The 14,495-nt window shown below is 39.0% G+C and overlaps 1 protein-coding gene across 1 annotated transcript in view; it reads left to right on the top strand.

Annotated features, from left to right (window-relative positions):
* The window catches only part of LOC106871192 (uncharacterized), a 45,450-nt gene that overhangs the window by 8,097 nt on the left and 22,858 nt on the right, over positions 1-14,495 (top strand). The window contains exons 3-7 of the mRNA XM_089365840.1: positions 1,015-1,317; positions 5,311-5,604; positions 10,868-11,170; positions 12,360-12,569; positions 14,074-14,376. Of these exons, the coding sequence (XP_089221966.1) occupies positions 1,015-1,317; positions 5,311-5,604; positions 10,868-11,170; positions 12,360-12,569; positions 14,074-14,376 (1,413 nt within the window). The remainder of the gene's footprint in view (positions 1-1,014; positions 1,318-5,310; positions 5,605-10,867; positions 11,171-12,359; positions 12,570-14,073; positions 14,377-14,495) is intronic.

Here is a 14,495-nt window from a genome sequence, read left to right as displayed (position 1 = left end):
ATACCCTAACTACTCACACAATATATATATTTATATATATATATATACCCCCACCCACCCACACACACACACACACACACACACACACACACATATATATATATATATATATATATATATATATATATATATATATATATAATTATATGTATTTCTTCTATCTTAATGAATAAAAATTCTTTGAATAGAATAAATGGATTAATAGAAACCAAGGTAGCAAAGAACACAAAATAACTGTGGTGTAGTTCCTGTTTTTGAGGCAGAAACTCCTTGAAATTTTGGGTATTTGAGTATATTTAAATATATATAAATATATATATATATATATATATATATATATATATATATATATATATATATATATATATATAAGCTGCAGTTCTCTTTTTTTTGTTAAAAATGCAATATACTTCAAAGCTAGGCAAAACAAAATCAACCCAGAAATGATCATGAGAGTGGGAGATTTGTATTTCACTACAAATTGTTTGTAACTATACCAAACATATAAATGTATTGGCCATCGGTACCATTTTCCTCTTTCTCCGTTCTTCCATTCTCTGAACTTTCCATCTTTCCGACGAAGGGCTACGCCCGAAACGTCATACACTCTCTCTTTCCTTTCCTGAGCGTCCAATAATACTATCCATATCACGTCCTCACTTTGTTGTTTTTTTGTTTTTTTGTTATTGTTTTTTTTAACTATATATATATATATATATATATATATATATATATATCAACAGGGGTAGGTACAAGTTATAGAAATTTATATAGGATCAAGGGATCACCAACTGACTGGTGTATACTTATAAAGCCTAAGAAGCATAGTGGGTAGAAATGATAACAACAACAGGATTTTTCACTTAGCATATAGGATAGTGTTCATATTAATTGTATACTCATGTCTGTGTTATGCTATTTGCATTCTCTGTTTTTGTTTTACTCTCTCTCTCTCTGTATTCTTCCTCTATCTCTTTCTGTTTCTCTCATACAATTTAATATTTTTTTAAACAGCTTCCAACATCCTTGAGAAATGTGACTTTTCTGACAATTGCCCCCCAACGGTCTCTGTTTGTTTGTTTCGCCAATGTGTTTGCCGTGAAGGACTGGAAGCCACAGAGAACAAAACATGTCGGGGAAGAGCAGAGAGAGCACTTGGATACGGGTGTAATATCGAGAATGGCTGTACCTACCCAAATCTTCAATGTGTGAATGGCTTTTGTCAGTGCAGAGCAGGCCATAGAAAGAAAACTGACATTGAAATACAGGCTTTGCCTTATGATATGTTTGAGTGTATTACAACAAACTACAATCTGAGTAAGTTAGAGACACTGAGTCAAATTTCTATATTGCTATGGGATTTTGTGTTCTGTTGTATATCATCAGATGTTGGTATAATGTAAGAGCAAACACTCTTAATGAAACAATTGTTGCAGTACTAGATAGCCTGTTCATCTGTGTTTATTACACACACACTAACACACATGCATGCACACAGACATGCACAAGCACACATATACATACATACTTACATACGTACATACATACAACATACTTATTTGAGAGAAAGTTGTGGTGCAAGAGTACTGCAGGGTTCTCCCCCCCCCCCTGCTGGAACCTCGTGGAGCTTTAAGTGTTTTCGTTCAATGAACACTCACAAGGCCCAGTTTGGGACTCGAAATCATGATCCTACAGCTGTGAGTCCGCTGCCCTAACCACTGGGCCATTGCGCCTCCACACACACACACATACACACATATACACACACACACATATACACACACACACACATATACACATACATGTTTTGTAAGTGCATGTGTGTGTATGGGGAGTGCCTGTATTATCTATATCCTCTGTTAATACATGTTCGTTTATTTTTTTTTTATTTACGTATAATCTTATCTAAAGCATCCTTCCTTTCTTAGTGGTAGTATATGATTTGAAGTTGAACCAGTTACTATTTCTAGTAGATTGAGTGACCACAAAGTTGCTCTGTTTGTGTTTCTGACTTCAAATCTAGCGACGGGGCAGTGGATAGGTGGTGAAATGTCTGCTTTGTTATCTTTCTTATCTTTGTTGTTGATAGAACCAAGTTTCACTTATACAAAGTCATGTCAGTCAAACTATGTTTCTTGTACTATTTATGAAAGAAAGGGTTTTTATCATTTTTTTGTGTGGGCTAAGAAACAGACCCTCCCACTTGTCACTATATTAAAGACTGCACTATAGTAATGATAACAATGATTATGATAGCCCCTGAGGGTCCATATAAGATTTGGCGGAGGGTGGGGGTGGAATTTCCATGTAACCAAATAGTAAATTGGGGATCCACAATAGAATTTTAAGGGCTCCTGAAAAAAAAAAAAAAACTTGCTTTAGATGTATGTATTGGTATGTATCATAAGAAACAGCTAGGTTTCTTTCTCTCTAACATTTTACAAAAATGAAAACGGGAATTTTGAAAGAGGTTTCTATAAAACTATGGGGTCCACCAGAATAAAATAGTAATAAAAGGGGTCCATAGATAAAAAAAATAGTTGAGAACCCATGATGATGATGATGATGATGATGACGATGATCATTACTACGACCACCACCACGACCACCACCACGACCAACACCACGACTACCACCATGACGACTAACACCATGACGACTACCACCATGACGACTACCACCATCTCAATCGGGTCAACTTGTCTTTTCATCATTGGTGGAGTGAATTTGCAATTGGTTTGATCCATCTCTAATCATTCTTTTTCTCCAGATATATTTCCCTTATGCTCTAGAATAAATCAGTTTTGCTCAGGTCTGGAAACAGATGGGCTGTGCTAGGTTTAACTCTTTTGCATTCATACTACTCTGTCAAATGTAATGCTCATTTATTCACATTGTTTTGATTTAATCATGCATTATCTTGTAGCTTTGAGATTTTGATAACAAGATTGTTTACTTTTTACCATGACATTATACAGTAAGTTGTAAGGGATTATATTTGGCCAGTTTGAACATTAAACAAATAGCATATTTTGGCCAGATATGGGCGGTTTACATGCTAAAGGGGTAAGTCTCTCAGACATGTGGTATGATCCTATCAGAAGATTAGGAGTTGAGAGCTCAAGAAAAGAAGGAAGTATATATGTATGTATATATATATATATATATATATATATATATATATAATATAATATATATATATATATATATATATATATATATATATGGAATTAAATACTACATACATTAACAAAATTAAATTAAATACAAAAAAAACACAAAAAACACAAAAAACACAAAAAAAACAAAAAAAAACACAAAAAAAGAAGTAGGTATAAACACATGAACAAATAAATAAATATAAAAAATAAACGAACATGTATTAACAGAGGATATAGATAATACAGGCACTCCCCATACACACACATGCACTTACAAAACATAGACACACATAGAGGGATACGCATGCGTAGACACATACAATAGGAATACAAAATACAAAATGGCTGATAGTTAGCAAGGTGGGACACACATAAGAAAGAAGAAAAGCAAAGGACCACTAATGAGGTCACAGAAGTGTGACAAAAGAACTCTGGCCAAAATAGAATTAATGTAATGTAATGTAATATAAAGCTGAAGCAAATTAACACCAAATATAGAGTGTGTGTGTTTTTATTGGCTAAACTGGCAATATGACCATCCCCAAATACAACAATATATATATATATATATATATATATACATATATATTGCTGTATTTGGGGATGGTCATGTTGCCAGTTTAACCAATAAAAACTCACGCACTATATCATCATGAAAATAAATGTTTTCTTCAGGTGAATTAAAAATCTGAAATTTAGTTCAGAGAGAAAATACCAAAATGTGGAATGTGGATTGACCCACTCATTTTGGCATCAATGAAGAGAGTGAAAACATACTGAAATTTAAACATATTTCATAGGCCTATGGGTTATAAAAACAATGGACAATGTCACATTAGATTATTTTTTAAATGGAACTAGATAGATAAAAGATAGGAGGAAGACAGAGAGAATGAAATAAGGAGGAGAAGGAAGAGAGGCTGGGTTAAGGGTTATTAATATAGTGTGGTCAAGACAAATGCCCTGGCACCAGGGAACCTCTATTTTATTAAAAGTAGCACCTAAATCCCCTCACATCCTATCATTTTTAAAAGACGAAAGGACGCATTAGGCAAACTAGACATAAATAATGTCTACTTACCCAGGATAGTCACAACAAGAACAACAATCGTCATCATTGTTGTTGTTGTTGTCATCTCCCCCATCATCATCGTCATTATCATCATCATCTTTAGTTGCAGCAGCAGTGGTAGGAACGATGTAAAGAGCTTAGGGGTGTTGTTTACAGGTTTATTGTTATCTAGACTTCTGTTATCTATCTAATTCCATACAAAGACCATAGCTGAATAGTTCCCCTGATAATTTCATACATGATTATATATGAAACTTAGAAAACATCTTTATCTATAATTTTCTCCGACAATTCAGTGCACCTCATAGTTCATGTGTCTAAATAAAATTGGTATAAAATTGGTCATAATTTGTTCATCTTCATTGTTTACCATTTATTTACATCATGAAGTAGGTGTCTGTGGAGTTAACCTTCTTGCTTTCTAACAATGTGGCTTCAGTTTCAATCCTACTGTATGGCACCTTGGGCAAGTGTCTTCTATATTAATGGGCTGACCAAAGCCTTGTGCATGGATTTGGTAGATGGAAACTAGAAAAAGCTCATTGTTTATATATAAATATATATATATATATACTCAAAGTAAAAGTAGACTGTATGACACATGTGTACAAATAGCCATGCTACATGGCAGTGAAACATGGGGCGTGACTGCTGAAAGAATGAATGACAAGGTTGACCTTGGCGGAATTTGAACGCAGAATGTAGCAATTGGTGAAATATCACTAAGCATTTTGTTCAACATGCTAACGATTCTGCCAGTTTGCTGCCTTAATAATAATAATGATGATGATGATGATGATTTCAAATTTTTGCACAAGGCCAGCAAGTTTGGGGAAGGGAAAGGAGACTAGTTTGTTATATTGACCTTAGCACTCAACTGGTACGTTTTATTGAACCAGAAAGGATGAGAGACGAAGTCAACCTTGGCAGAATTTGAACTCCGAATGTAAAGATGGATGAAATGCTGCTAAGCATATTACCTGGTGTGCTAATGATTCTGCTAGCTTGCCACCTTAATAATAATGAAATGACTTAACACGAAATTACTAATTGTTTTGTATTTTCATTGTTTTGCAGATGAATGTAACCAAATTCCTTTACCAGCCATTCCTGGGTTGACCTCAACAGTTTCTCCTGTTTCTAATTCAACAGTAAAAAATAATTCAGTTTCTCGTGGTGCCCCTGTCCCACGGTCACCTAATCGGAGAACTATTCCAAATAACACTTTTATAACTCGTTTGTATGGAAACTGTTCTACACATAAAGAATGTACTGAATTTGCAGAATGTAGGCCGTTAGCATGTGAAGGCTATGTATGTATATGTGTTGAAGATTTTGTGCCAGCCAGAAATTCTACAGTTTGTATTAAAAGTGAGTACACATCCTTTTTTTATTTTTTTATTTTTTATTTCTTATCTTTTACTTGATTCAGTCATTGAATTGTGACCGTGGTACTTATTCTCTCGGACTTTTTTTACCGAACTGCAAAGTTATTGGGACATAAACAAACCAGCAATGGTTGTCAAACAGTGGAATGGGTAAAGCACAAACATGAACACACACATGCACACATGAACATATATACACAAGCACACACACACACTCACATATATACATATATGCATGCATGACACACACACACACACACACATATATACATATACGCAGGCACAGGAGTGGCTGTGTGGTAAGTAGCTTGCTTACCAACCACATGGTTCCGGGTTCATTCCCACTGTGTGGCATCTTGGGCAAGTGTCTTCTACTGGGAACAGGTGGTTCTTATTAGCCTAGTCTCTGTCCTTTCACTCATCCACCATGTAATAGATGGCATAACTCTCAGGGTCATGAAGACATACACTGCAACAAGGTCTTGACCTTATGGCCCAGTATTGGAGTCATATCTTCTTTTCGTCCCATCCTTCTGTCTGTCTATCAGTCTGTCTCTGTTTGTCTGTCTCTGTCTGTCTGTCTGTCTCTGTCTGTCTGTCTCTGTCTGTCTGTCTCTGTCTGTCTGTCTCTATCTGTCTGTCTCTGTCTGTCTGTCTCTGTCTGTTTGTCTCTGTTTGTCTCTGTATGTCTGTCTGTCTCTGTCTGTCTGTCTCTGTCTGTCTGTCTCTGTCTGTCTGTCTCTGTCTGTTTGTCTCTGTTTGTCTCTGTATGTCTGTCTGTCTCTGTCTGTCTGTCTCTGTCTGTCTGTCTCTGTCTGTCTGTCTCTGTCTGTCTGTCTCTGTCTGTCTGTCTCTGTCTGTCTGTCTGTCTCAGTCTGTCTGTCTCTGTCTGTCTCTGTCTGTCTCTGTCTGTCTGTCTCTGTCTGTCTGTCTCTGTCTGTCTGTCTGTCTCTGTCTGTCTGTCTCTGTCTGTCTCTGTCTGTCTGTCTCTGTCTGTCTGTCTCTGTCTGTCTGTCTCTGTCTGTCTGTCTCTGTCTGTCTGTCTCTGTCTGTCTGTCTCTGTCTGTCTGTCTCTGTCTGTCTGTCTGTCTCTGTCTGTCTGTCTCTGTCTGTCTGTCTCTGTCTGGCTGTCTCTGTCTGTCTGTCTCTGTCTGTCTGTCTCTGTCTGTCTCTGTCTGTCTGTCTCTGTCTGTCTGTCTCTGTCTGGCTGTCTCTGTCTGTCTGTCTCTGTCTGTCTGTCTGTCTCTGTCTGTCTGTCTCTGTCTGTCTGTCTTTGTCTGTCTGTCTCTGTCTGTCTGTCTCTGTCTGTCTGTCTCTGTCTGTCTGTCTCTGTCTGTCTGTCTCTGTCTGTCTCTGTCTGTCTGTCTCTGTCTGTCTGTCTCTGTCTGTCTGTCTCTGTCTGTCTGTCTCTGTCTGTCTGTCTCTGTCTGTCTGTCTCTGTCTGTCTGTCTCTGTCTGTCTGTCTCTGTCTGTCTGTCTCTGTCTGTCTGTCTCTGTCTGTCTGTCTCTGTCTGTCTATCTCTGTCTGTCTCTGTCTGTCTGTCTCTGTCTGTCTGTCTCTGTCTGTCTGTCTCTGTCTGTCTGTCTCTGTCTGTCTGTCTCTGTCTGTCTGTCTCTGTCTGTCTGTCTCTGTCTGTCTATCTCTGTCTGTCTCTGTCTGTCTGTCTCTGTCTGTCTGTCTCTGTCTGTCTGTCTCTGTCTGTCTGTCTCTGTCTGTCTGTCTCTGTCTGTCTGTCTCTGTCTGTCTGTTTCCGTCTGTCTGTCTCCGTCTGTCTGTCTCTGTCTGTCTGTCTCTGTCTGTCTGTCTCTGTCTGTCTGTCTCTGTCTGTCTGTCTCTGTCTGTCTGTCTCTGTCTGTCTGTCTCTGTCTGTCCGTCTCTGTCTGTCTGTCTCTGTCTGTCTGTCTCTGTCTGTCTGTCTCTGTCTGTCTGTCTCTGTCTGTCTGTCTCTGTCTGTCTCTGTCTGGCTGTCTCTGTCTGTCTGTCTCTGTCTGTCTGTCTCTGTCTGTCTGTCTGTCTCTGTCTGTCTGTCTCTGTCTGTCTGTCTCTGTCTGTCTATCTCTGTCTGTCTCTGTCTGTCTGTCTCTGTCTGTCTGTCTCTGTCTGTCTGTCTTTGTCTGTCTGTCTCTGTCTGTCTGTCTCTGTCTGTCTGTCTCTGTCTGTCTGTCTCTGTCTGTCTGTCTCTGTCTGGCTGTCTCTGTCTGTCTGTCTCTGTCTGTCTGTCTCTGTCTGTCTGTCTCCGTCTGTCTGTCTCCGTCTGTCTGTCTCTGTCTGGCTGTCTCTGTCTGTCTGTCTCTGTCTGTCTGTCTCTGTCTGTCTATCTCTGTCTGTCTCTGTCTGTCTGTCTCTGTCTGTCTGTCTCTGTCTGTCTGTCTCTGTCTGTCTGACTCTGTCTGTCTGTCTCTGTCTGTCTGTCTCTGTCTGTATCTGTCTGTCTGTCTGTCTCTGTCTGTCTGTCTCTGTCTGTCTGTCTCTGTCTGTCTGTCTCTGTCTGTCTGTCTCTGTCTGTATGTCTCTGTCTGTTTGTCTCTGTCTGTCTGTCTCCGTCTGTCTGTCTCCGTCTGTCTGTCTCCGTCTGTCTGTCTCCGTCTGTCTGTCTCCGTCTGTCTGTCTCCGTCTGTCTGTCTCCGTCTGTCTGTCTCTGTCTGTCTGTCTCTGTCTGTCTGTCTCTGTCTGTCTGTCTCTGTCTGTCTGTCTCTGTCTGTCTGTCTCTGTCTGTCTGTCTGTCTCTGTCTGTCTGTCTCTATCTGTCTATCTCTGTCTGTCTCTGTCTGTCTGTCTCTGTCTGTCTGTCTCTGTCTGTCTGTCTCTGTCTGTCTGTCTCTGTCTGTCTGTCTCTGTCTGTCTGTCTCTGTCTGTCTGTCTGTCTCTGTCTGTCTGTCTCTGTCTGTCTCTGTCTGTCTGTCTCTGTCCGTCTGCCTCTGTCTGTCTGTCTCTGTCTGTCTGTCTCTGTCTGTCTGTCTCTGTCTGTCTGTCTCTGTCTGTCTGTCTCTGTCTGTCTGTCTCTGTCTGTCTGTCTGTCTCTGTCTGTCTGTCTCTGTCTGTCTGTCTCTGTCTGTCTGTCTCTGTCTGTCTGTCTGTCTCTGTCTGTCTGTCTCTGTCTGTCTGTCTCTGTCTGTCTGTCTCTGTCTGTCTCTGTCTGTCTGTCTCTGTCTGTCTGTCTCTGTCTGTCTATCTCTGTCTGTCTCTGTCTGTCTGTCTCTGTCTGTCTGTCTCTGTCTGTCTGTCTCTGTCTGTCTGTCTCTGTCTGTCTGTCTCTGTCTGTCTCTGTCTGTCTGTCTCTGTCTGTCTGTCTCTGTCTGTCTGTCTCTGTCTGTCTGTCTCTGTCTGTCTGTCTCTGTCTGGCTGTCTCTGTCTGTCTGTCTCTGTCTGTCTGTCTCTGTCTGGCTGTCTCTGTCTGTCTGTCTCTGTCTGTCTGTCTCTGTCTGTCTGTCTGTCTCTGTCTGTCTGTCTCTGTCTGTCTGTCTGTCTCTGTCTGTCTGTCTCTGCCTGTCTGTCTCTGTCTGTCTGTCTCTGTCTGGCTGTCTCTGTCTGTCTGTCTCTGTCTGTCTGTCTCTGTCTGTCTGTCTCTGTCTGTCTGTCTCTGTCTGTCTGTCTGTCTCTGTCTGTCTGTCTCTGTCTGTCTGTCTCTGTCTGTCTGTCTGTCTGTCTCTGTCTGTCTGTCTCTGTCTGTCTGTCTCTGCCTGTCTGTCTCTGTCTGGCTGTCTCTGTCTGTCTGTCTCTGTCTGTCTGTCTCTGTCTGTCTGTCTCTGTCTGTCTGTCTCCGTCTGTCTGTCTCTGTCTGTCTGTCTCTGTCTGTCTCTGTCTGACTGTCTGTCTATCAGTCTGCCTCCGTCTGTCTGTCTCTCTTTATCTGTCTGTCTTTATCTGTCTGTCTGTATGTCTCTATCTGTCTGTCTGTCTGTCTGTCTCTATCTGTCAGTCTCTCTCCCTCTCCCTCCCTCCCACTCCCTCTCCCTCCCTCCCACTCTCTCTTTCTCTCTCTCCCATGATTGAAGTAGGATGGGCTCTGCCAACTTTAAGATGTCTGAAGTATTTTATATGACACGATGGTGCCCTTGTGACTTCATCAGTTGTTGATGGCCCACATAAAGAACAAAGGATTAATACTGTATGTACCCTGATTCAAGCAGTTCAAGATTTAGTGATGACAGTGGTGATTATTACACTGGGGAACCAAATATATCATGATTCATTCTACTCTTGTAATTGATCTCTTAGAGATTGAAGTTTTGATTTTAAATAATCTGAAAGGAATATGATTTTGTATAGCCATCAGTATCCTACTTAATATAAATACATTGCAAAAATAGCAAATTTATTATGGTATTTGTCTAGAGATAATATCTTACAGGATAAGCTGTTTAAAAACACAAACTATTTCAGTAGCCAATGAAAATCATCCTGCAGTGGAAGATGAAAATGTTAGATATGCATTTCTGCGTTGTAGAGCTTTGTCAGTAGCATGAAGCCATTGCAAACTACATGCAAAGATGAAATCCCTCACTACTGTTATAGGGAAACAGAGACTGAACAATCACTGAAGTTTCAATTAGCTGTCTTGCTGAATAAAAGTCCACTATATGAACAGAAACAGCATTATAGTTTTATCTGTTACTGAAATAGTTTGTGTTTATAAATACAGAATATCTATAAGGGATACCATTGCTAGATGAATACCACATGAAATTTGTCATTTCACGTTATGTTTACATTAAGTAAGTGCAGGCATGGCTGTGCGGCTATAAATTTACTTTATAACCACATGGTTCCGGGTTTAGACCCCCTGCAAGGAGTGAGTGTCTTCTACTACAGCCTTGGGCCAATCAAAGCCTTGTGAGTGGATTTGGTAGATGGAAATTGAAAGAAGACTGTTATATATGTGTGTGTGTGTGTGTGTTTGTGTGTTTGTGTGTGTGTGTGTGTGTTTGTGTGTGTGTGTGTGTGTGTGTGTGTCTATATTTGTCAGTCACAAGCATTTGACAATTGGTGTTGGTGTGTTTATGCCACATAACTTAGCAACTGGGCAAAAGTGACCCATAGAATAAGTACTAGGCCTAAAAAAAACCCCCAAAAACAAGTACTAAAGTCAATTTGTTCAACTAAAATTCTTCAAGGCAGTGCCCCAGCATGGCTGCAGTCTAATAACTGAAACAAGTAAAAGACACACAGATGGTTCTTTTAATCTAATACTACTTCTGTTGCATGTAATGGATACTTTTGTATATTTTACAAAATGCTTTTTCAGAATCAAGACTTTCTGAAATATGTGAAGTTGATGAGCAATGTCCAGGAGAATTTTCCTTTTGCACAAATGGTCTCTGCACATGTGCAGGAGGTCTGGAAACGGTTGATAATATCCACTGTAGTGTTCCAGGAACATCACTGTATGGTTACCAATGCAACAGTACAATAGCCTGTGCCATTCCAGATACAAGTTGCAGGAATGGGGTTTGTTCCTGCATCTCAGGTTTACGCCCCAAAACAGTCGAAGAATTTGCTGCATACCCAAATGAAATTTGGAGCTGCATTGAAGAAGGGTTTTCTTTGAGTAAGTTTATCCCATTTTTCACTCATTATCCTAAAGAAACTCCCTATAAAATAGAAAAAATATGAAATAATCAAAATGCATTCTTAAAGCATATATTTCGTATTTCATGGAATTACGGTGGTGGTGGCGGTAGGGGTTGTTGAGTGTACTACTACTACTACTACTACTACTACTACTACTACTGCTGCTGCTGCTGCTGCTGCTGCTGCTACTACTACTATCACCACCACCACCACCACCACCACCACCACCACCACTGCCACTACTGGTTTCAAATTTTGGTACAAGGCCAGCAATTTTTAAAGAGTGGTGGGTAAGTTGATTACATCAACTCCAGCGCTCAACTGGTTCTTATTTTATCAACCTGAAAAGGATAAGAGGTGAAGTGGATCTCGGTGGAATTTGAACTCCTGGCTAGCCCGGTGAGGGTGCCAGTTTAGTCAGCAAAGACCCGACCATGCAATAGTTTGTACTAGATTCCATGTTACCCGCAGCAATCATGAGAGACTGCACAAGTGACCTGACATTGATGGAAATAATGCTGAGGTTCAGAGACTCTTGTCCTGAAAAGCAAAATATCCACAGCATATAACTGTACAGAGAGCTGTCAGTTGTGCAGCAGAATCTAGCACTAACACATTATAAGAATACAAAATCTCTACTACAGAGATCACTCAGAATACTTGGCAGGAAGGTCCTGCTCATGATATTCAAGCTGCCATTAAGGCTCAATAGTTATCAGCAGAGTCACAAGTGTAAAGTATAATTTTGTCTGAGCGCACAGTGTTCTTAGTGGTTAGTGATGGTCTTCCTCAGTCATGAGTGGACAACCATCATCGTGTATGTATGTATGTATGTATGTATGTATGTATGTATGTATGTATGAATGTATGTATGTATGTATGTGTACATGTATGTAATATGTATGAATGCATGCATGTATGTATGTGAGCATGTATGTACATATGTATGTGTGTATGTATGTAATGTGTATGAATGCATGTGTGTGTGTATGTATGTATGTATGTATGTATGTATGTGTGCATGTATGTATGTATGTATGTAATGTGTATGTATGCATGTATGTATGTACGTGTGCATGTTTATGATATGTGTGAATGCATGTATGTATATAGCACATAATTGTACACTAACATTTTAAATTGCTTTTTAATGTTTTATGTTTCAGATGAATGTAATCATGTGGTGATTCCAATACCAAGACAATTAAATGGTTCACAACATCAGACTTTTGGCAATACAAGTCTTGAAGACAGATGTTACAGCAATGACGATTGTCCTTTCTATGCTGACTGTCAACCTCGAAGTTGTGATCTTTACATTTGTATCTGTTCAGAAGGATATAGACAATCGCCTGATAGATCAAGATGTGTAAAACGTGAGAATATTTAAGTTTAATTTCACAATTTGATTTCAGAATGTTTTATATTTTTTTGATACCCTGCCATCTCAATAACTTGGTAATATTAATCTTATCTTTTTATCTTTCATTTTTTATTTGTTTTAGCCATTAGACTGTTAAAATTCATTAACATATAATTATATGTAAAAGCGGTGTTATTGTATGGGGCTGAGACATGGCGAACAACAGTTAAGTCAAATAAGCAAATACAATCATTCATCAACAGGTGCTTGCGTAGTATACTTAAAATCAGATGGCCCGAACACATAAGCAATATGGAGCTATGGCAAAGAACGAATCAAATTTCGATTAGGGAGCAAATATTTAAGAAAAAGTGGAAGTGGATTGGTAGCACAATTAGAAAGGACACATCAAATGCAGCGAAAAGTGCTTTATAGTGGAATCCGGATGGATATAGAAAGAGGGGTAGGCCTAAGAACTCGTGGCGTAGATCAATACAAAAGGAACTAGAGAAAGGGGGACATTCATGGCAGAGTATAAGCACAAAAGTGAAAAATTATGCGACGTGGAATTCAATTATAAGTGGCCTATACTCCGCGTTGAAGGGTTAAAGGCAAGAAAGAAAGATTAGACTGTAGCCATACTGGAGTACCACCTCGAAGGGTTTTAGTTGAAAAAAAATTCACCCTAGTATTTATTTTCAAGTATGATAATCATTCTATTCTTTCAGTCTCTTTTGCTGAACTGCAAAGTTATGTGCATGAAAACAATCCAAAACCACTTATTAAGTGGTGGGGGAGGGGGACGCACACAGCAGTTCAGTAAGAGAGATCAGTGGAAAAAGTGCCAGACTTAAAAAAAAAAACAAATACTGGGGCCCATTTGTTTGACTAAACCAGGAATTCTCAACCATTTTCTATCTATGGACCCCTTTGATTACTATTTTATTCTGGTGGATCCCCATTGTCATTCAATGTTTAGAAACTAGTTTTAGAGAAACTTTTTTCAAAATTCCTATTTTGTTCATCACATATTAACTTGTGTAAGTTGAATCAAATAAAATGCTAGAGAAAGAAACCTAACCGTTTCTTGTAATACATACCAATACATACATCTAAAGCAAAAATTTCTAATATCATCAGGGGCCCTTAAAATACTATTGTGGATCCCCAATTTACTATTCCATTGCATTAGCCTCCAAAAACCTTATATGGACCTTCAGGGACCATATGGACCCCAGTTGTGAACTACTGGACTAAACCCTTCAAAGTTGTATCCCAGTATGGATGCTGCCCTATGACAGAAACAACTAAAAAGAAAATAATTAAAAAGAAAATAAACAAATTCAAAACCAAAATATATGCATTCCATTGCCAAAAGTGTACACAAAACACACCCCATCAAAATTACCACCCACCAAAAAACAAACAGAAAACAAAATAAACTAAATATATGAAACATATATAGTAAGTATAGAAAACATAATAAAATGTGTTTTATTTCTTCTATGTCTTTTTAGTGTCCAAGCTTGGAGAGTCATGTAATACTGACCTAAACTGTCCTAATGAATTTGCGGAGTGTACTTCTGGGCAGTGTGTGTGCAAAGAGAACTTTTCACCAGTCTCAGACATGTATTGCAAGTATGCTGGAACTGTTGTTTATGGAGATGCTTGCAATGCCACTAATCCTTGTACTTACCCAGATACTGAATGTAATAATGGTTCATGTCAGTGCCAAGAAAACTTCCGAGAGAAAACTACCCAAGAAAGTCGTTCTTTTCCTGAGTTGATGTTCAGTTGCATCAAGAAGAATTTTTCATTAAGTAATATATCCTTAAAAAATTTACAACAACAACAACAACAATAATAATCAATTCTCTTATTGGCCACAAGGGCTTACGTAAAGTTACGTGAAGAGACAAAGATAGGACGATACAAATGG

This window comes from Octopus bimaculoides, chromosome 18 (genome assembly GCF_046866305.1).
Source record: "Octopus bimaculoides isolate indiv1 chromosome 18, ASM4686630v1, whole genome shotgun sequence".
Taxonomy (NCBI): domain Eukaryota; kingdom Metazoa; phylum Mollusca; class Cephalopoda; order Octopoda; family Octopodidae; genus Octopus; species Octopus bimaculoides.
The sequence above is the reverse complement of the archived record's forward strand: the minus strand, read 5'-3'. Positions and strand labels throughout refer to the sequence as shown.